Source organism: Chiloscyllium punctatum, chromosome 20 (assembly GCF_047496795.1).
Source record: "Chiloscyllium punctatum isolate Juve2018m chromosome 20, sChiPun1.3, whole genome shotgun sequence".
NCBI classification, from domain to species: Eukaryota; Metazoa; Chordata; class Chondrichthyes; order Orectolobiformes; family Hemiscylliidae; genus Chiloscyllium; species Chiloscyllium punctatum.
The window spans coordinates 88,906,165-88,930,010 of record NC_092758.1 but is presented as its reverse complement, the minus strand read 5'-3'; the positions used below and the strand labels follow the sequence as shown (position 1 = coordinate 88,930,010).

General features: G+C 45.4%; 1 protein-coding gene across 3 annotated transcripts in view; it reads left to right on the top strand.

The window, feature by feature from the left end:
* LOC140492254 (shootin-1-like) overlaps positions 1–23,846 on the top strand; it is a 109,556-nt gene that overhangs the window by 60,005 nt on the left and 25,705 nt on the right. For all 3 annotated transcript variants that reach the window (XM_072591185.1, XM_072591184.1, XM_072591186.1), the window contains 8 exons: positions 7,010–7,104; positions 8,451–8,607; positions 9,773–9,870; positions 12,603–12,684; positions 15,299–15,393; positions 18,864–19,010; positions 21,011–21,164; positions 22,741–22,906. In XM_072591185.1, coding sequence (XP_072447286.1) covers positions 7,010–7,104; positions 8,451–8,607; positions 9,773–9,870; positions 12,603–12,684; positions 15,299–15,393; positions 18,864–19,010; positions 21,011–21,164; positions 22,741–22,906 — 994 coding nt within the window. The remainder of the gene's footprint in view (positions 1–7,009; positions 7,105–8,450; positions 8,608–9,772; positions 9,871–12,602; positions 12,685–15,298; positions 15,394–18,863; positions 19,011–21,010; positions 21,165–22,740; positions 22,907–23,846) is intronic.

Genomic DNA, 23,846 nt, shown 5'->3' with positions numbered 1-23,846 from the left:
AACATGTTTAGTATAGTTAGTCAGAAACATATCAGACAACTGAACAAAGATAGCTGTTAACATCACGTGACTGCATATACTTCCGGAACCTTCTACAGAAATCAAAGTTGACTGGACAATCAGTGTCTCATGTTACTGCCTGAAAGGACTGGAATGCTAACTATGATGTTATAAACTGCTGCAGAGACCAATTATCTTCCAGGTATCCAATAGAATTACAAGGTATAATATCCTGGAAGAAAATGTTAATGACATTCCACTTAGCTTCTGAGAAGGGTGGTGGAAAGTAGGCCACCAGCAACGCTAACCTTTATCTCAATAGTACCTGTTCCACTCGACTTGAAGGAGGTAGGAAACTTGGTCACATGATTCTTACAGGAGAAAGTGGGAACTGCAGATGTTGGAGATCAGAGCTGAAAATGTGTTGCTGGAAAAGCGCAGCAGGTCAGGCAGCATCAAAGGAGCTGGAGAATCAACGTTTCGGGCATGAGCCCTTCTTCAGGAATGAGGAAGGTGTGTCCAGCAGGCTAAGGTAAAAGGTAGGGAGGAGGGACTTGGGGGAGGGGTGTTGGAAATGCGATAGGTGGAAGGAGGTCAAGGTGAGGGTGATAGGCTGGAGTGGGGGTGGGGGCGGAGAGGTCAGGAAGAAGATTGCAGGTTAGGAAGGCGGTGCTGAGTTCGAGGGTTGGGACTGAGAAAAGGTGGGGGGAGGGGAAATGAGGAAACGGGAGAAATCTGAGTTCATCCCTTGTGGTTGGAGGGGTCCTAGACGGAAGATGAGGCACTTTTCCTCCAACCGTCATGGAGGAGGTTGGTCTGGCGATGGAGGAGTCCAAGGACCTGCATGTCCTTGGTGGAGTGGGAGGGGGAGTTGAGTTGGTTGGTCCGGGTGTCCCAGAGGTGTTCTCTGAAACATTCTGCAAGTAGGCGGCCTGTCTCCCCAACATAGAGGAGGCCACATCGGGTGCAGCGGATGCAATAAATGATGTGTGTGGAGGTGCAGGTGAATTTGTGACGGATATGGAAGGATCCCTTGGGGCCATGGAGGGAAGTAAGGGGGGAGGTGTGGGCGCAAGTTTTGCATTTCTTGCGGTTGCAGGGGAAGGTGCCGGGAGTGGAGGTTGGGTTGGTGGGGGGTGTGGACCTGACAAGGGAGTCATGGAGGGAGTGGTCGTTTCAGAACGCTGATAGGGAAGGGGAGGGAAATATATCCCTGGTGGTGGGGTCCGTTTGGAGGTGGCGGAAATGACGACGGATGATACGATGTATATGGAGGTTTGTGGGGTGGTAGGTGAGGGCCAGTGGGGTTCTGTCCTGGTGGCGATTGGAGGGACGGGACTCAAGGGCGGAGGAGCGGGAAGTGGAGGAGATGCGGTGGAGGTCATCATCGATCACGTCTGGGGGGAAATTGCGGTCCTTGAAGAAGGAGGCCATCTGGGTTGTTCAGTATTGGAACTGGTCCTTCTGGGAACAGATGCGGCGGAGACGAAGGAATTGGGAATATGGGATGGCGTTTTTACAGGGGGCAGGGTGGGAGGAGGTGTAGTCGAGGTCGCTGTGGGAGTCGGTCGGTTTATAGTAAATGTCCGTGTTGATTTGGTTGCCCGAGATAGAAATGGAAAGGTCTAGGAAGGGGAGGGAGGAGTCTGAGACGGTCCAGGTAAATTTGAGGTCGGGGTGGAAGGTGTTGATAAAGTGGATGAACTGTTCAACCTCCTCGTGGGAGCATGAGGCAGCGCCGATACAGTCATTGATGTAGCGGAGGAAAAGGTGGGGGGTGGGGCCAGTGTAGCTGCGGAAGGTGGACTGTTCCACATATCCTACGAAGAGGCAGGCATAGCTGGGGCCCATGCAGGTGCCCATGGCTACTCCTTTGGTTTTGAGGAAGTGGGAGGATTGGAAAGAGAAGTTGTTCAGGGTGAGGACCAGTTCAGTCAGTCGAAGGAGGGTGTCAGTGGAAGGGTATTGGTTGGTACGGCGGGAAAGGAAGAAGCGGAGGGCTTTGAGTCCTTCGTGATGGGGGATGGAGGTGTACAGGGACTGGATGTCCATGGTGAAGATAAGGCGTTGGGGACCAGGGAAGCGAAAATCATGGAGGAGGTGGAGGGCGTGGGTGGTGTCCCAAACGTAGGTGGGGAGTTCTTGGACTAAGGGGGAACAGGACCGTGTCGAGTTATGCAGAGATGAGTTCGGTGGGGCAGGAGCAGGCTGCCCACCCTCTGACGACCCCTTCTCCCGCCTCCAACACACCCCATCCACCTGGACACCCCGTGCTGGCCTCTTACCTGCCCTCGATCTCTTCATAGCCAACTGCCGCCGCGACATTAACCGCCTCAACCTCTCCACCCCTCTTACCCACTCCAACCTCTCACCCTCGGAACATGCAGCCCTCCACTCCCTCCGTTCCAATCCCAACCTCACTATCAAACCAGCAGACAATGGAGGCGCGGTAGTAGTTTGGCGCACCGACCTTTACACCACTGAGGGTAAATGCCAGCTCGCGGACACCTCCTACTACTGCCCCCTTGACCATGACCCCACCTCCCACCACCAAACCATCATCTCCCAGACCATCCATAACCTCATCACCTCAGGGGATCTCCCATCCACCACCTCCAACCTCATAGTCCCACAACCCCGCACCGCCCGTTTCTACCTCCTGCCCAAAATCCACAAACCTGACTGACCCGGCCGACCCATTGTCTCAGCCTGCTCCTGCCCCACTGAACTCATTTCTGCATACCTCAACACTGTCCTGTCCCCGTTAGTCCAAGAACTCCCCACCTACGTTCGGGACACCACCCACGCCCTCCACCTCCTCCATGATTTTCGCTTCCCTGGTCCCCAACGCCTTATCTTCACCATGGACATCCAGTCCCTGTACACCTCCATCCCCCATCACGAAGGACTCAAAGCCCTCTGCTTCTTCCTTTCCCGCCGTACCAACCAGTACCCTTCCACTGACACCCTCCTTCGACTGACTGAACTGGTCCTCACCCTGAACAACTTCTCTTTCCAATCCTCCCACTTCCTCCAAACCAAAGGAGTAGCCATGGGCACCTGCATGGGCCCCAGCTATGCCTGCCTCTTCGTAGGATATGTGGAACAGTCCATCTTCTGCAGCTACACTGGCACCACCCCCCACCTTTTCCTCCGCTACATCAATGACTGTATCGGCGCTGCCTCGTGCTCCCACGAGGAGGTTGAACAGTTCATCCACTTTACTAACACCTTCCACCTCGACCTCAAATTTACCTGGACCGTCTCAGACTCCTCCTTCCCCTTCCTAGACCTTTCCATTTCTATCTCGGGCGACCGAATCAACACGGACATTTACTATAAACCAACCGACTCCCAGAGCTACCTAGACTACACCTCCTCCCACCCTGCCTTCTGTAAAAACGCCATCCCATATTCCCAATTCCTTCATCTCCGTCGTATTTGCTCCCAGGAGGACCAGTTCCAATACCGTACAACCCAGATGGCCTCCTTCATCAAAGACTGCAATTTCCCCCCGGACGTGGTCGACGATGCTCTCCACCGCATTTCCTCCACTTCCCGCTCCTCAGCCCTTGAGCCCCGTCCCTCCAATCACCACCAGGACAGAACCCTACTGGTCCTCACCCACCACCCCACCAACCTCCATATACATCGTATCATCCGTCGTCATTTCCGCCACCTCCAAACGGACCCCACCACCAGGGATATATTTCCCTCCCCTTCCCTATCAGCGTTCTGAAACGACCACTCCCTCCGTGACTCCCTCATCACGTCCACACTCCCCACCAACCCAACCTCCACTCCCGGCACCTTCCCCTGCAACCACAAGAAATGCAAAACTTGCACCCACACCTCCCCCCTTACTTCCCTCCAAGGCCCCCAAGGGATCCTTCCATATCTGCTACAAATTCACCTGCACCTCCACACACATCATTTATTGCATCTGCTGCGGCATCCTCTATATTGGGGAGACAGGCCGCCTACTTGCGGAATGTTTCAGAGAACACCTCTGGGACACCCGGACCAACCAACTCAACTCCCCCTCCCACTCCACCAAGGACATGCAGGTCCTTGGACTCCTCCATCGCCAGACCAACCTCCTCCATGACGGTTGGAGGAAAAGTGCCTCATCTTCCGTCTAGGACCCCTCCAACCACAAGGGATGAACTCAGATTTCTCCCGTTTCCTCATTTCCCCTCCCCCCACCTTTTCTCAGTCCCAACCCTTGAACTCAGCACCGCCTTCCTAACCTGCAATCTTCTTCCTGACCTCTCTGGCCCCACCCCCACTCCGGCCTATCACCCTCACCTTGACCTCCTTCCACCTATCGCATTTCCAACGTCCCTCCCCCAAGTCCCTCCTCCCTACCTTTTACCTTAGCCTGCTGGACACACCTTCCTCATTCCTGAAGAAGGGCTCATGCCCGAAACATTGAATCTCCTGCTCCTTGGATGCTGCCTGACCTGCTGCGCTTTTCCAGCAACACATTTTCAGCACATGATTCTTACAGCACTGAACTTTTAATTACACAATTTTGAGATTATTTGAAGGGGTTGCTTCATCCAACATCAAAGCGTCAAACTACGTGCTACAAATGAACAGCTGGTGGCCCATGAAAAGCAGCCAGCGCCCTGTAGTTTGTGTTCCCTGCAAGTAATCAACATCTTTTCCACAAAACAGTGAGGCAGAAGTTATACTTGAGCAATATTCCTTAGACAACTTTCAAAGGAATTTTAATAAGAAGTGACGCGTTATGACTCCTGAAGTGCTGGTAGCTCTGGTTGTCGTCAGTTGTGCTGTGGTGCACCACCTTTGTATTCAAAACAGTCACAGTCTAAATCCAAAGCCAGCCCCAGACATGTCACCTGATGAAGGAGCGTCGCTCCGAAAGCTAGTGTGCTTCCAATTAAACCTGTTGGACTATTACCTGGTGTTGTGTGATCTTTAACTCAGATTTGGATTGTAAACTAGAAAGTAAATGCTAGGCTCAGTAAGGAGCACTGCTGTACTGTTCAGTCAGAGGTTGGGTTCATTTCATGTACCCTTAGAAATGAGAGTGGGCGATGGGGATACTTTGCAAAACAAACATGCCTACAAAAATACAAATGGAAAGGGATAAAAAAAATCTTCAACAACTTAAGTACGAAACAAACAAGATGAAACGCTTAAATGTAAATATGTCAACTCCTAAGCTTTGTGAGAGTGAACTGGAAAAGATGGCCACAGAGCAAAATTAAAGACCAAAGTCTTTCTTTATGAATTTAATCTGTCATTTGTTTGTTCAACAGTACAGCGTTTGATCAATATGTCACTTGCATTCTCTTCACATTCATTCGGCTATATTCCAAAATTTGAAGTAGCAATGGTACTATGATTGGTTTGTCTCCTGTGAGTTGAAAGGGCAGGACAGGAACAGGCAGGGTTTTCACTGCTGACTGGCACACAGTGACCCTCTGCAGGTAGCTGATGTGAGTTGGATGGCAGTCATCATGAATCAGCAATGGGTCTGCACTTGCTATTTTTATGAACTGTTTGTCGGCTTGCTTTAATGCAAATGATTCTCTGGTAGAGGCAAGAGAGTTTTTAATTAATTTGCTAACGTGACTTAAGTTCACAATAAATTATTAATCAAATCACAAATGTTAACAACACTGGGCTCATAAATGATGTCTGATACAACGGAGAGTTCCCAGCACAGATTAGAATCCACTGCAGGGATGTTGCTCCAGTCCCTGGCTCATGAGATAGTTATGACAGTTGATTTTAATTTTCCCTTAGGATTTCCAAACTTGGCATTTACTCATTGGCCATTGATTATCATATCCTGTGGGAATATGAAAGTATTATTTTGGAGGCAGTTTCTGCAGATTGCTCACTGTACACCATCAGAAGGATTGATTCACAGCAGCCAAGTTCCGATGCTGAGTTACTTTGTCTTGTTGCTGCATTGCCAACGCGACCAACTTCCTGCTGGTTACTCATTTCAACCTTACTATCCTTCCCCCTCCCCTTCCCATCCCACACTCTCCCCCTCCTAATCCCTACCCCTCACCTTCCCATCCCACTCCCTTGTCTTCCCAATCCCTACCCTTCACCTTTCGATCCCATCCCTTCCCCTTCCCATCCCATCCTCTCACATTTCCAACACGCCCCCCCCCCCACATTTCCATTCCTCCCCCTCACCTTCCCAATCCCATCCCCTCCCCTTCCCATTCCAACCCCTCACCTTCTGATCCCTCCCCTCACCTTCCCATCCCTGCCCCTCCTCACCTTCCTATCCCTTCTCCTTATCTTCCCATCCGTCTCTCAATCCCACGTCCTCCCTCCTCACCTCCCCATCCCTACTTCTCACCTTCCCATCCTTTCTCCTTATCTTCCTTGCCTCCCTCTCGCCTCCACATCCTCCTGATCTTCCCATCCCATCCTCCCATCCCACTTTCCTTCATTCCTGTCCTTCACCTTCCCAGTCCTCCCTGCTCATTCTCCCATCCCTCCCCATCACCACCCCACCCCTCTTCGTTAATATTTGAACTAACCTCTTACTTATCCTGGATAATTCCATTTGCTATGAAATATGAGCTTCTACAAAGATGTCTTCACATCAGCTTGGGGGTGAATTCTAGTAACTTGGATACATTCACCTCGGGTGTCAGTAATTCGGAGTCCAAAGCTGTTTCATTCCGCTTGAGTTTACCATCCTGCCTTGAGATATGTAATTCACCAAGTATTGACAGCAGTCAGAACTACATGAGCACATTAGCTGTTTGTTCTCATCAAGGAGAGGGACAACTTCCTCCAAGTTCTCACTGTGAGGAGAGATGGAGTGCATGTTTAACTCTTCCTGATGAAGGGCTTTTGCCCGAAACGTCGATTCTCCTGCTCCTCGAATGCTGCCTGACTTGCTGTGCTTTTCCAACACCACACTGTTGACTCTAATCTCCAGCATCTACAGTACTCACTTTTGCCTGCATGTAAAACTCTGCTGAGTTGACCTCTCTGGTTCTTCCAGTTTCACAGATGGTTATCGAGGAAGTGAACGCTCTGCACACACAGCTGGAGATTGAGAAATCTTGTCGAGAGAATGCAGAAGTCTTGGCCACAAAGGTAGCAATGAATGCAACTTTAAAATGTTCACTGTCTCTCTGGGGGTCAGATGGCCTGACAGCAGAGTGCCGACTGCTTTATTTTATGCTTTAAGCTCCCTGTGTATCGGGATACCAATCTGGAGTATTTCTGATGTGGAGGTGCCGGTGTGGGACTGGGATGGGCACAGTCAGAAGTCACATGACACCAGATGAGAGTCTTCACCTGACAAAGGAGCAAATCAAACTGTTGGACTATAACCTGGTGTCATGTGACTTTATGGGCTGTGAGTGTCTGCTCATGGCTCCTGAGGATGCTTGTTTCTTCTTTGTAAGCAAGGCTCTTCAACTCCCACTGCACTGTCACACACTTATCTATATCTGCACGTAGTGGGCTATCAAGTACAGCCTTCTAGTGCAGTGAAACCTCTCACTCCAGAATGGTGCCTTCTCTCTTACTGATGTCCACTTTTTGTGATCAGTTACAGCATCAATCTCATTACACCGCACAGACAATATTCACTCAGTTCCAATAAAATTGAGATTCAAGGGTTAATTAGCATTTGGACCAATCGGCACAGTGACATTAACTGGACAGTTCTTCTGACAATCTAGACACAAGCACTAGAGTGGGATGTCCAAATCCCATTCACGGGATGTGGACATCACTGGCCAGACCTAGATTTATTACCCATCCTTAATTGCCAAGAGTCAACCACACTGCCGAGGGTCTGGGGTCACAGGGAGGCCAGACCAGGTGAGGATGGCAGATTTCCTTCCCTAATGGACATTAGTGAACCAGACGGGTGTCTGACAATGGCAATGATTTCATGGTCATCATTAAGCTCTTAATTCCAAATTTTCTTTTATTGAATTCAAATTCTACCATCTGCCATTGTGGGATTTGAACCCAGGGTCTCCAAGACATTACCTGGGTACCATACGTTTTAAATGAACTTGAATGTACACAATTGAATAGTCAGTGTCTACTCTTCCCAACTTTAGTCTTTTTGTCTCAGTGGAGTGTAATTAGCTACTTGAACAGTCAGCACTTTTCCCTTCGTGAAGGAGAGTGGGGCCGTTGAGAAAGTCATTGCTAAATCATTGCCAAGTTCACCAGTATACCACTGAAATTGCAAGGACAGCCTTTGTGTCCTGTGAATGAAACATGGGTAAAAACTGTTCTCACACTCTGCATTAACTTTTTCATTCTCACATTCACAGTCTGAGAGATGGGATATGTGAGACTGTCTTTAATGCCTGGGAGAAATGCATGAATTAACATCAGGGGAATTATCACATCTCATGGTGCTTGAGACTTCAGATTGCTTTCTCGTTTCACACAAAGGTCGGTTGAATCTTTTACAGCTGAGTCACGAGAACAAGAAGCTGAAGTACCTGAGCCTCACATCCCGGGTGTGCCTTGATGACTTGCTTCCCAGTATTTCAGATTGTGGGGCCGCGGAGGAGGAGCCCCAAGATACCAGCCCTGACCCCTGCCTTCAGTATCAGCAACAAGTTAAAGGTGAACTTCAATGCACACTAATTGTTTACTAAAAGTGAACTTTAATCCACAACCTGTGAACCCCAATTACTGGCTCCCCATGTCCTTCATTGTCAGGATCTTCCAACAGTGTTACATCATTACAATTCAATAGCAACTTCACAGTGAGTTGCAAAGTAAGGAACTTTGCTGGACCACAGTCAGAAACATTCAACCTATCACAGTAAGTCATAGAGTCATAGTCATAGAGTCATACAGCACACAAACAGACTCTTCAGTCCAACCAGCCATGCCAAATATAATCCCAAACTAAACCAGTCCCAACTGCCCACATCCCTCCAACCATTTCTTATCTATGTACTTATCCAAATGTCTTTTAAACATTGTAACAGTACTTGCATCCAACACTTCCTCTGAAGGTTCATTGCACACACAAACTCACTCTCTGTGTAAAATAATTTGACTTTTTAATATCTCTCTCCTCTCACTTAGTCTTGGAAATCCCCCACCCTTGGGAAAAGATAACTGCCATTCACTTTATCTGTTTTCCTAAGATTTTATAAACCTTTATAAGGTCAACCCTCAACCTCCTATGCTCCAGTGAAAAAAGTCCCAACCTATCCAGCTTTTCCTTATAACTCAAACCTTCCAAACCCCACAACATCCTGGTCAATCTCTGCTGAACCCTTTCCAGTTAATCTTAATAATAAGAATTGATCCCACTAGTTAAAGTGTCATCTGTGTTGAAATGAGTGTCAACCGTTTTATAAAAGCATAGCAAGGAAAATAAGGTTCTATTTTCTCATAAACTTATAGCATACCTGTAACACATTGAGCTGTTAGTGTTAGAAATGAAAACCTTATATTGAGGGCAGGATGTGTAACAAAGATAATTACAACTGAGAGCTTCATTCAGTGTCCACTTTACATTCTAAGTTTCAAAAGTCCCCCCACAACCTTACCACTAGACCCCATTTTATGGAGAACCCAAGAAACGAAAAATCATGTCTGGGCAAGACGAATCTCTACTGCAACAGATTTTTGTGGTTCCTCCCTGAACTCCATCAAGACATTCAGGCACAATTCCGCCATTAGTGTTTTGGAGCACTTTTCCATTTGTGCTGTCTAGTGGTAAGGTATATGAAGGGGACATTTGCTTGTCTCTGACTCCTACTTGTGTCCACAGATCTGCAGGAGACGGTAACACAGCTTCTGGAGGAGAAGAAACAACTTGCTGGTCAAGTGCAGGAATTGCAGAGCAACATTGAGGAATTAACCACCAGGGTAAGTGCCTTCTGTTGACAATACATTAGGGGACATTTAGCACTCTGCAAATCTACAGTCATGAAAATCTACATAGTTTTCTCCCCACCATTGTAGCATTAGTCTCAATGGAAGTTACCACCCAAGTTTTACACAAAACCGGCAACTAAAGAACTAAAGTTAGTCGGGTTGGATAATTGAATGAGGGCAGCATGGTGGCTCAGTGGTTAGCACTGCTGCCTCACAGCACCATGAACCCGGGTTCAATTCCACCTTCGGGTGACTGTCTGTGTGGAGCTTGCCCTTTCTCCCCGTGTTTGTGTGGGTTTCCTCCGGTTTCCTCCCACAGTCCAAAGACTGTGCAGGTTAGGGTGGATTGGCCATGGGAAATTGCCCCCATAGTGTTCACAGATGTGTAAACTAGGTAGGTTAGCCAATCAAAACGCAGAGTTACATGGACAGGGTTGGGGTGGGTGGTTGGGAGGTAGATCTGGGTGGGATGTTCTTTAGAGGGTTGGTGTTGAGTTGAATGGCCTGCCTCCACACTGTAGGGATTCTATAGCAAATTGAAGGTGGCAATCTATAAATTGTGCACGCGTTGATGAGCTGCCAATTAGCCTCTGAGCCGTCGCTGATCTGATGAGATCTACTCCATGCTTTATATTTTTATGGTCCTGATTATCTATCTTGTAAGGCTGCTGTGAACAGTGATCATTGTAAGGACCATCAATCAGGTAGATCCTGTACTGTAATTCATTATCAAACAACTGCATGGAGACTGGTTATCCATGTTTGATATTTATTTGATTCCTTAAATCTAGCTTGCTTGGACAGTCTTACTTTAGCTAATCTACCAAAAGCTCGCAATTACACAAACAAAACATCTATTGAGGTGCTGCACATGGTGAGTGAATGAGTTAACTTCTTCCAGTTAAAGTTATCAAAACTGTCAGGACAACAAACTGGTGAACTTTCATAGCGCAGTTACGATAAGGCAATCAGCAACATCTAAAAACTTCTTTTAAAAACCCTGAGATTCTAGAAGAGATGTTATTAACTGGCAGAATTAAAGGCTCATTGATGCTTAGACTCCACAAAGCTGATTTGCAACTTCAATGGGGCAGGAAACATGGGGTAGCCACTGGCTACTTGTATTCATGGAAAGGTAAGTCAGGCTATGTATCGAATGGTGAATGAAGACTCTTGTGGAGCATTGGTTATGCCACTACCTCAGAACTACAAGGCCAAATTCATTACCACATGAAACTGTTGAAGACAAAACATTGAAGACTTTCAAGACGTAGATATTGTTCTTAGGATTAAAGGAATCAATGGACGTGGGGAGAAAGCGGGGACAGAGTATTGAGTTGGGTGATCAGCTGTAGGAGTTGGGCTGTCATGTTGAAGTTTTACAGGATATTGGTGAGGCATCTTCTGATGTACAGTGTCCAGTTCTGGTCGCCCTGTTGTAGGAAGGATATGATTAAGCTGGAGAGGGTTCAGAAGAGATTTGCCAGGATGTTGCTGGGAATGGAAGGTTTGAGTTACAAGGAGAGGCTGGATAGGCTGGGACATTTTGCACTGATGCGCAGGAGGTTGAGGGGTGACCTTATAGTGGTTTATAAAATCATGAGGAATATATATAAGATGATAGCAAAGGTTTTTTCCCTAGGGAGGGGATTCAAAACTAGGGGGCATATTTTTAAGGTGAGAAGAGAAAGATTTCAGAAGGGCAACCTTTTTACACAGGGAGTGGTTCACGTGTGGACTGAACTGCCAGAGGAAGTGATGGATACAGGTCCAGTTACAATATTTAAAAGACATTTGGATAAATTCATGAGTAGGGAAGATTTGGAAGGATAGTGGCAAGCAAGTGGCACTAGTTTAGTTTGGGAACATGGTCAGCATGAACTGGTTGGACTGAAGGGTCTGTTTCCATGCTGTATGACTCTATGAGTTCTAGAGGCATGTCAGAACATGTCTGAATAGGGTGGGTCAAAATATTTATAATGGGATGACCTATTATTTTACACCTCCATCACTGGGAATACTGAGCACTCACGTGTAGTTAATAAATTAGCATATCCAAATCCCAATGTTCCCTCTTTGTCTCTCCATTCACAACAACATTTCTGCAGCTACTGATTTGCTCAGCAATCTCTACAGTCTCGCTTTGCTGAAAATCCTTTAGCCTGGCCATTCCCTCTGGAATATCTTTCAGCTTTGCATCTTAAGACCAATAGATATCAAGGTTACAGACCTGGTTTAATTGTTCATTGCCAGATCTAGCTGGACTGCAGAAAGTGTTATTGGATGTTGCTATCATTTGCCAGAGCTGCTCACTATCCAAAGATCACCCAGGAATGTAAATGTAGACCCCCTTCTCTTTCGTGTACACACACCATGTTCTTAAACCCTGTTATGTCCAGTCCCCAGCTGAGTTAAGACCTAGTACATATAATGGTGTAAATTCCCTTGAGATGGGTTGACTCAAAACTAATGTTGTAATGTTGAAGAGTGTGGCGCTGGAAAAGCGCAGCAGTCAGGCAGCGTCCAAAGAGCAGCAGAGTCGGCATTTCGAGCATACGCCATTCCTGATGAAGGGCTTATGCCTGAAACATCAATTCTCCTGCTCCTCGGACGCTGCCTGACCTGCTGTGCTTTTCTAGCATCACGCTCTTTGACTCTGATCTCCAGCATTTGCAGTCCTCACTTTCTCCTAATGTTTCTTTGTCTTTGGTTTGTGCTTTTAGTTGGAGAAGGAACAAGTTGAGATGACAGAACTTCAAAACTTGCTGGAGAAACAAACAAAAACAATCAAAAGTTTCAACAGGGGTGAGTTCAAACATACCTGTTGCTATTCTGTAGAATTTTCACAGGAACTTGCTTAAACACCAATGTGTAACTCACAATCGTTTTGCCTGATGTAAATGATCTGGTTCTCTTGATTAGCTTGTAATCTGGGCCTCCTGGGAATGATAATTTAATTTGCAGACAACAGGTGGTTCTTAAATAATGACTTGCTTCAGGATATGAAAAGAAACACATTTCACAAATATAAATGGGATGATCCTGTCAGAAGCAATGGAAATCAGCTTTTAATGGGTTGATGTAAAGTCATTTTACTGAGAGCGGAATTTAGTGATTTCTTGAGAATCTCATAGTTGATGAGTTTCAAGGGTTTGTGTAGGAATCAACGCTGTCTGCAAAATGCTAAGATCTCTGTCTCACAGATTCCTTTCTGGTGGAAGAAGGCCATTTGTCCCATTGAATGTATGCCACCCCCTCAGAGAACACTCCAGTCAGTTTCACTCCATTGAGTTTATTTCCTTCAAGCTTCTATCAGAGTCCCTTTGGTGATCATTGATTGTACCACCCTCCTAGACAGGGAGCTTCATTATCACTCGCTGCATAAAAAAACCTTTTCTCATATTTCCTCTGAATCTCTTGCCCAAATTCTCAAATTTGTGCTCATAGTTATTGTATCAACAGCTAATCATAGAATCCCTACAGTATGGAAGAACGCTATTCAGCCCATCAGCCCCTACCAATTCTCCAAACAGCATCCCACCCAAATCTGCCCTTACCATATCCCTATAACCCTGTGTTTCCAATGGCTAATCCACCTAGCCTCCACATCCCTGGACACAAGGTGCAATTTAGCACAGCCAATGGGAAGTGTTTTCTTTCCGTCTACTTTGTCAAACTCTTATACATTTCCATCAAATCTTCCCTCATTCTCCTTCTCCTTCAATCTAAGGAGAGAAAAAAACAGCCCTTTGCAAGCTAAACGTTTTGCTAAAGTTCCCCATTCCTGGACCCTTTCTGGTAAATCCCTTCTGAACTGAAGGAACTTCTTAAAGTCTGATGAGTAGAATTGGATGCAATACTGTAGTTGGCACCAATATTGTTTTATGAAGGTTAAATCTAATTCCTCCACTTTTGTACTCAATACCTTTATTTATGAATCCTTTCTCAGCAGCTCACGAAAGAATGGGAGCCAGGGAATGATTGGCTGAGCATATCTCCCACCTGACTTCAAAAGTGTAGTTTACTTCACATTTGAACAGATTCCTATTCGGTGCCTGATCCATAGGAAGTGGAACAAAAACAATATTGAAGGGAAAGTAAAAAGTGCTATTAGATAAGTGTAACAGAAAAATGGCACAGAATGCCACAAGCAAGCCAATAAAATCCATAATTATAAACCACGTCATGTGGTTAACTATCACAGTACAGTTGATTTGCCACATGTCCCTGAACAATTATTGTCTTGTAAGATTGGGCAGAGAGTTTGATATTTAATGGCCAGGGTGGCATGGTGGCTCAGTAGTTAGCACCACTGCCTCACAGTGCCAGGGTCCCAGGTTCGATTCCAGCCTTGGGCGACTGTCTGTCTGGAGTTTGCATGTGCTCTGGTTTCCTCCCACATTCCAAAAATGGTCAATTGGCCATGCTAAATTGTCCATAATGTTAGGTGTATTAGTCAGAGGGGGTTGGGATACTCTTCGGAAGTTCGGCATGGACTTGTTGTTGAATGTTAAATGACTGCAGAATGAGCTGGCCTGGTGCACAAGAGGTTGTTCTAGCCTTTCAACCGGGTGCCAAGGTCGCAACCTTCACGTCAAATCCCGGTATCCATGTCAATGTGAACAGGTGTGCTTTGCAGAGAGGGGGATTGGAAGTTGCTTTAGTTTAAAAATGAACATGAATATTTGCAAACACTCATTACTAAACTGCATCCTGTATTCTTTACTTCAAGTACCTAGAGCAATATTCTCCGAATGGGCCTTGGTGGTTAAATGTGGAATGGTAATTAATTTATCTATTAGCCAGCAATAAAGAAAGTTATAAATTATAGTCATAAAGTTGCCTTAGTAAACGTAAGCTCAGATTTTATCATTATCGTACTAATTAATTGCCCAAGCAAAACACTTCCTTGTGATATAACAGCGACTATATTTCAGAAGTACTTCTTTGTGCTGAGAGATGTCCTGAGGTTATGAGGCTTTATAAATACATGATTTTGTTTGTTTCTTTAATTGCTTCTACTGGTGCAGTTATAATGCTGCTGTGATTACCCTGAACACTTTATTTAAGACAGTGGAAAATGACACACAAATTGCAACAAAATAGATTGAAAACTAGTTACAATTATTTTAGATTCAATCAGAATTCTCAATGATGCACAGCGCAGACACTTTCAATCAGGAGAAGAATTTTCACATATCATTCTTCCAGGACACATAGCACAGAGTGGAAAAGCATTTGGGAGGGATGTGTACAATGTTACAAAGTTAACACTTCTGTTGGCAATTGGCCCTTTCCTTGCTATTCCTCCACCACCACTCTTTCCCATTCCCCATCTTACATTTCGATTTCTGTTATAAATCTACAACCAGAAGGACAAGAAGACAGTAACCTGTCTGTGCAATGTTTTCTGGCTCAGTTTCCGTGATGGCAACACAGGAATACGAGGATCTCAGACAACAGCTGGAGCTGGAGCAGAGCCTAAGGCAGAAGGCTGAATCGTTTGCTCACGAGGTATGTGTAAAAGGGCAGGCAGTGAAAGGTCTGCATCTAGCGAGGGCTAAGTGACTTTATTTAAACATTGCCTGTGTTATTCTTCTATTAAATATGCTTGCCTGAACCCATTTAAACATGAAATATTTATCACAGATAGAATGTTGGTGCTGCTTATTCTCCAACTGAAATTACCAATACTGCACTGAATTAATGTGAGATCACTGACCCTGTCAGGCTGGTAATGGAGACTGTAGTCAATTTCACTTTAACACATAATTATAATATGATTACAACATGTACTTGAAAGGATATTGCAATATAATTTTTGCATATAGTGTCTGTAACTATCTGAGAGCACACACACACACAGGAAAGAGATGTGTGACCGTTTTGAACACATTGCCTTGTACAGACGTATTAATTGTGAGATGGTGAGATAACAGTGCCTTCATTTACAGTAAATTCTTCCCTCTGCACGGACTTATATGCTAACAGAAGCTGGAAGGAGATGAGTGATATAGTTGTGACGGTGCTGTCACTTTAACAGGTTATTTTGTACAGGTTTTGTTTTGGAGAGAAGTTGTAAGGCAGAGGTACCAAACTGATGACTGAATGTGACTTAAGGAAACAACTTAGAGTCGTTGAATCATAGAGATGTATAGCACGGAAACAGACCCTTCGGTCCAACCTGTCCATGCCAACCAGATATCCCAACCCAACCTAGTCCCGCCTGCCAGCACCCGGCCCATATCCCTCCAAACCCTTCCTATTCATATACCCATCCAAATGTTGCAATTGTACCAGCCTCCACCACATCCTCTGGCAGCTCATTCCATACACGTATCACCCTCTGTGTAAAAAAGTTGTCCCTTAGGTCTCTTTTATATCTTTCCCCTCTCACCATAAACCTATGCTGTCTAGTTCTGGACCCCCCACCCCAGGGAAAAGACCTTGTCTATTTACCCTATCCATGCCCCTCATAAATTTGTAAACCTCTATAAGGTTACCCCTCAGCCTCCGACACTCCAGGGAAAACAGCCCCAGCCTGTTCAGCTTCTCCCCGTAGCTCAAATCCTCCAACCCTGGCAACATCCTTGTAAATCTTTTCTGAACTCCAATAGAAGCAACCTGGCTGTGGCCTGCTCTCAACTGATCAGGCTTTCTAGCTTGTTTTTAAAATTTTGGCCACAGAAACTGTTTGCAGAGGAGGGATCTCAAAAGAGTTGGAAGTTTCAGCGGAAATCTCTTGGCTGCTACTCTCACTGAATTTCCTCTTTATGTTTCTTCCTCCTGGATTGGAGAACTGCATGTGAGAATCTGTGCCTGAGTTACCTTCTTGCCAAGGGGTGTGTTTATGGCATATTACTATATTGGAACAGTTAATTAGTAGTAGTTATTATTATTATTATTCAATTAAGTTTTCCAATAGTTAAGTTATTCTAAATTTCTCTTTCTTTTGTTTGCATTTTAACCATAGTGTTTGAATAAATTATGTTTTGCTTATTGTAGTTTGACCAGTTGCATTGCATCTGGAACATGCCACTTCACATTTACCTTTAAACTATGAAAACATTAGGATCTAGGCTACCTTCTTCAAATATTTTGAGGGTGTCTGGTCTGGTCCATAACACAGTTCATAACTGTCGGATATTCTCTTTTTCGTCTTAGAATGACTAGTTAAAAATCCAAGAATTGTTATTAAGCAACAGTCACTGTTACACTCCAGTTGCTGGGAATAAGTGTCTAACTCTGTCGATTCTAAGTTCGGCTTACATTTTTATACATTAAGGTGCTGATAGCTTTATCTTAATTATAGTTTGTTTTCAAATCCTCGCAACACAATTACAACATGACATTGCACCAGAAAGTCACTTGACTTGAACCGTTATGATATCAGTCAGATTTGTCTAGTGGTAGTTTGTGTATGTATTTAGATAAACTGGTCAACACTCTGCTTGTCATATAACCCTATTAGCAGCAGAAACAAATATAACTGTTATACAATATTAAAACAATCAGATAAGCCATTTTCTTGTATTTTTAGCTGTTACAGTGTATGCCATTGGCTCAATCACACTGTTTCATATATCCCCACAATAACAAATCCTCTCCCAGTACTAACAAGATGAGAGTGTATTGGTTTGCTGTGTGTGAATTAGCTGTGTTACAGTGATGAGACAATTGGTTGTAAAACACTCTGCAGTATCCTGACATCATTGTTAGGTGCTTATAAATGGAAGATCTACCATCACGGGTTTAGGGAGCTCCCTTTCACTTGCAGAGAGGTCTGTAACACAGCGATGCAAACCACACTGTCTGCACAGCTTACCTCATTGGCATGTGGTGAGCATCATTACAGCAATGGCGCTCACTGTTTCTGACTCTTCTGACTGCCAGTCAGACACTTGCCAAACATCATTACATGGTGGCAGTGCCCTTTCTCCAAGGAAACCACACAACAGGAATTACACGGTGCCAGCCTATACCATAGCAGGCTCAGCCAGGAGTTGCTGTGTTTCCCCTTAGCTGCACACTCTCGTAGAATCACTGTGTCCTTTTGTACATTCTTAATGCAATGTCTTCATTTAATCAGGGTTGGATCTCAAAGTTTTGGTGTCATTTTGCAGGTTCAGAAGCCAGATGCTTGTGCAATTAAATAGAACTAAGTCCCCATTGTGCCTTTAATTTTTAATTTATTCATTCACGGGATGAAGGCATCACTGGCCAGGCCAGCATTTATTGCCCATCCCTAATTGCCCAGAGGGCAGTTAAGAGCCAACCACATTGCTGTAGGTCTGGGGTCACATGTAGGCCAGACCAGGTAAGGATGGCAGTTTCCTTCCCTAAAGGATATCAGTGAGCCAGATGGGTTTTATTCCGACAATAGATTGATGGTTCATCATTAGAGTCTTGATGTTTAATGTTAGAGATGTGGACTGAAAGCAACTACAGTTAATAAACCCCGCCCTCTGTATTAATGGGAATGAGACTAGATAGTAATGCCAATCAGTAAAAAGGAGATTCGAAGAGTGTGGTGCTGGAAAAGCACAGCAGGTCAGGCAGCATCCGAGGAGCAGGGAAATCAACGTTTCAGACAAGAGCCCTTCATCAGGAATGAGGCTTTTGCAGACAAGCTTCATTCCTGATGAAGGGCTCATGCCCAAAACGTCGATTTTCCTGCACCTCGGATGCTGCCTGACCTGCTGTGCTTTTCCAGCACTACACTCTCTTTGATTCTGATCTCCAGCATCTGCAACCCTACTTTCTCCTAGTAAAAGATTACCTTAACCAAAAATTGGTTAGCAAACTTTTGTATGTTTTGGTTTGGATAAATGCCGATCATCGTTTTCATCACCAGGTCAGGACATGTGCGAAGTGGTGCCATGTGGAGTTGAAGTGAGTTGAATGTGAGAGTAGTTGGGTAAGTGTGGGAGCTGGTGAATATGTGATCGATGTTTCACTGTTGTTCTGCTCCCACCCTGTTACAGATGTTGATTAAGCAGAAGGAAGCGAACCGGCAGAGTGCGATTCTCCTGCAGCAGGTCGATCCCAGCATACAGCTGCTCAAAGCATTGGAGGAGGTCGCAGCCATTACCAAGACCCTGGAAGAGGAAAGGCTGCAGCATCACAAAGAGGTCAGGGTTTCTGTTGCCATGGAAATTTGCTACTTCCCTCGGTGGATTTGGCATCCGGGAGGAATGTAGGGAGGGGGTCCACTGTGATAGATTCATAGTGTCATAGAGATGTACAGCACGGAAACAGACCCTTCAGTCCAACTCATCCATGCTGACTAAATTAATCTAGTCCCATTTGCCAGCACTTGGCCCATATCCCTCCAAGTCCTTCCTATTCATATACCCATCCAGATGCCTTTTAAATGTTGTAATTGTACCAGCCTCAACCACTTCCTCTGGCAGCTCATTCCATACACGCTCCACCCTCTGCGTGAAAAGATTGTCACTGAGGTCCCTTTTAAATTTTTCCCCTCTCACCCTAAATCTATGCTTCTCTAGTCCTGGACTCCCCCACCCCAGGGAAAATACCTTGTCTATTTACCCTATCCATACCCCTCATGATTTTATAAAACTCTATAAGGTCACCCCTCAGCCTCTGATGCTCCAGGGAAATCGGCACTAAGGCAATTCACTCATCCCAGTTGACAGATCTTTTATTTGAAACCAAATAAAAATAAGCTATTTAATTGAACATCTCAGAAACTGGAAATATATCTTTCTTTTATGATGTGATGCATGTTATAATGGCACTAAAGCAACAGAGCACTCCTCCAGCCTTGGTCACAAGAAGATCATTCAGAAATATGAGTCGATAAAATGTGGAGTTGGAAAAAAAGCACAGCAGATCCAGCAGCATCAGAAGAACAGGGGATGTGCTATTTCAGGTCGGGATCCTTCATGTTGCCTGACCTGCTGTGCTTTTTCCAGCTCTACACTTTATCCACTTTCCAGCATCTGCAGTCCTCACTATCTTCGTTCGGAAATGTCCCGTACCAGTTTATTTCAAATGACATACTTTAAAATATGGTATAATAAGGGGTCTCCCATGCGTGAGATGAGGAGAAGTGTTTTTAATTTCAGAGAATCATACAGCAACGGAAACAGACCCTTCGGTCCATGCCAACCATAATCCCAAACTGAACTGGTCCCAACTGCTTGCTCCTGGCCCATATCCCTCCAAATCTTTACTATTCATGTCCTTATTCATGTCTTTAAAACGTAATTGAATCCATATCCACCACTTCCTCAGGAAGTTTGTCATCTTCTTTGGAATTCTCCCCCACAGAGAGCAGTGGAGGCAGGTCACTGAATATATTCAAGGTTCGAGATTTTTGATTGTGAAGGGCCAAGGGTTATGACAGGGCAGACAGGAAAATGGAATTGAGGGTGCAACATTCTTACCAAAATGGAACAGGTTCAAGAGGCTAACATGCTCCTGGTTCTTATGTTCCCTGGGTTTACTCATGAGTGTAATTGTTTAAACAAAATGGAAGTCAACTTTTGTAATTTTAAACATTGCTTCAGCATATTTTTACATGGAATACTGGAGGGAAGGGTTATTCCAAGTAAAGCTAGATTCCTTACAGTGTAGAAACAGGCCCTTTGGCCCAACCAGTCCACACCGACCTTACAAAGGGTAACCCACCCAGACCCATTTCCCTTTGACTAATGCACCTCACACTACGGGCAATTTAGCATGGCCAATTCACCTGACCTGCACATCTTTGGACCGTGGGAGAGAACCAGAGAGGACCCACGCATACACGGGAAGAATGTGCAAACTCCACACAGACAGTCACCCAAAGCTGGAATTGAACCTTGGATCCTGGCGCTGGGAGGCTACAGTGCTAACCACTGAGCCACTGTGCCACCCCAAGTCACAATCCGGGCAATAAAAGATACAGACACTCATCACACAATTCGGAGGTGCAGTGTACACTGCTATATTTTGAGTTTTGAGTAGCAGCATTGTTTGTGATGGATTTAATTTAAACAGACATGGTTAGAGTACTTTAATCCAGCGATACACCATTGTCTACCATCTGGCTCTGAGCTCGGCGTTTGTGCAGCACTGACTGACCGCACTCTGAACAAACTGAGAATAATTCCTTCCCCTACAGATTCAAGAGCTAGAGACTCACCTCAATGAGTCAGCACTGCAGAAGGAACTGGGTACTCTACAGAGGCAACTGGAGATGGTTGAGGAGGAGAGACGGGAGTCAGAGCAGCGAGTACAAGAGGTGGAGCAGAGGAACAGCGAGCTGGAGGATCAAGGTGTGCACTGGATGGAAAGGATGTATGAGCTTGTAGTCATAGTCCCCATTGCAATAGCTCAGGCAGTACAGGAGCACCTTGCAGATGACGCAGCGCTTTTCATTTAGAACATAGAACCGGACAGCACAGGAACAGGCCCTTCAGTCCACCATGTTGTGCTGAACATAACACCAAATTAAACTGACCCCTTCTGCCTGCCCTTGATCCTTATCCCTCTATTCCTTGCATGTTCATGTGTTTATCTAAAAGCTCCTTAAGTGCCCCTATCGTATCTGCCTCCACTACCATCCCTGGCAGCACGGTCCACACTGCTACCACTCTCCGTGTAAAAAACTTACCCCTCAGATCTCCTTTGAACTTTCCTCTCTCCCTTTAATGTATGCCTGCTAGCCTTAGATATATCACCTCGGGGTAAAGATCCTGACCATCAACCCTATCACTTGTACTCAGTGTAGGAAATGGGACAGACATATTGCTTGTGCTGCAACTCCCTGATTAAAGAAATGCAAGTAACAGAGTCATCTTCCTGTTTGCAGATGATTAGTGCATTGTGCACACTCAATTACATAAAAGTGATACAGACTTTCTGCTTATGATATTAACAGGGGATTCCAATACTCTCTTGGACTGGCTTCCTATCTTTCACCCTCTGTATAATGTGAGCTCATCCAAACCTCTATTGTCCATCTATCAAATCCCATTACTCCTCTGTTCACAGACACCCAATTGCTCCCAGTCCTGCAGTGCTTCGATTTAAAAGTCTCTTCCTGATATTCAAATTGCTAATGGTCTTCCTGTGCCCCATCATCTTCCTGCCCTGGGACTTCGACAGCACTGCAGGTTCTGACCTGTTGAGGATCTTCAATGTGAATCGCTCCACCATTGGTGACTGTGCCCTTGCTATCCTCGGACCCAGAATCTGAAATTCCTTGTTCAAATCTCTCTGCTTCCCCAGTTCCTATTCCTCTTTCACTTATCTTCAGCAATAAGTTTTTGGTCACTATCTTAATATTTGCTGATGTGATTTGGTATCAAATTTTATTCGATATTACTCCTAAGAAGGACTTGGGAACATTTAACTAGGGCCAAAGGTGAATTTTTTATTTTGAAATATACGTTAATCATAAAAAATATTGTTGCGTATACATATATATAAGTCACTTAAGCAGTTTTATTCTGTACTGTAGCATATCAAGGAAACTAACAAACACTAGATTTTGACTCTATCCAAACAAACCAAAGGCATCTCTTACTTGAACCAGACTATATTTTACCTACATTTGAGTCTCAGGGAAGGTCCGATACCTTAATGGACTCCTACTTAACCTTGGCAGGTGGTGGTCTTTCGCCGTTACACCTTGGCAGCAGGAGATGATATGTAAATGCATGATGTTGTTAGTGCAGCGTAGTCACCCCTTCTGGCTCCAGATGGAATGTCTGTATCTAGCCTAACAGAACACCTTCAGTTTGATGGTAACTGTGTTTCAGAAATGAACTAGCCATCACCACGCACTGGTAGTGGCAAAAAAACAAAATTTGCCTGAGAGTTAAAGTACGTGTCAATGTCATTTTGCAGTGAAAGAACTAAAGAAGATCAAGTTTCAAGAGATTGACCCAGCTCTGGCTGCAGCTCCACCCCCACCCCCTCCACCCACTCCGACCCCTCCTCCCCCTCCTCCTCCACCCCCTCCTCCCCCACCACCTCCCCCTCCTCTTCCATCCACACGCTGCAACCCAATAAGGTATGGCCCTAGGGTCTTCAGTGCATTAGAAGGAAGCGAAACGGGGAGGAGGGTGCATTAATGGATGTGGGGATTGGAGAAAGAGATTGGGATTTGGGGTTGAGGAGAATAATAATGGGGGAAGGATTCATTTGGAGGGCAGGAGTAGTGTGGGGAAACAGTAAAGGCAGATGAATAAGTGCCCTCTATCTCCATGACAAGTAACTTCATCAACAGTTCCCACTTATTGTTAGAGGCGAGGGTGAGGGGAGAGGGGACAGAGGTGGTGAAGTATTGGTGGAGACAGGAATCATAGTTGATCTTTGCTGTTGAGGAGCTTAAACGATTGGGAGAAAAAGGCCAATTGAGCTCAATGCGATCCAATCAGACATGATGTAGAGGCTAACATGTGAGTTAAAGAGTGTGGTGCTGGAAAAGCACAGCAGGTCAGGCAGCATCCGAGGAGCAGGAGAGTCAATGTTTTGGGCCTAAGCTCTTTATCAGGAATGTAGGGTGGCCCAAGAGGGCTGAGAGATAAGTGGGATGGGGCTGGGGGGGAAGGTAGCTGGGAATCCGATAGATAGATGAAGGTGGGGGTGAAGGTGATAGGTCAGAGACTAGATTAGAGTGGTGCTGGAAAAGCACAGCAGTTCAGGCAGCATCCGAGGAGCAGTAAAATCGATGTTTCGGGCAAAAGCCCTTCATCAGGAATACAGGCAGAAAGCCTGAAGGGTGGAGAGATAAAATGATAGGTCAGAGAGAAGAGTGGAGTGGATAGATGGGAAGGAAGATGGACAGGTAGGACAGTTCAAGAGGACAATGCCGAGTTGGAGGGTTGGAAGAAATGAGGAAAATGGTGAAATTCACATTGATCCTGTGTGATTGGAGAGTCCCAAGGTGGAAGATGAGGCGCTCTTCCTCCAGGCATTGGCTGGTTAGGATTTGGTGATGGAGGAGGCCC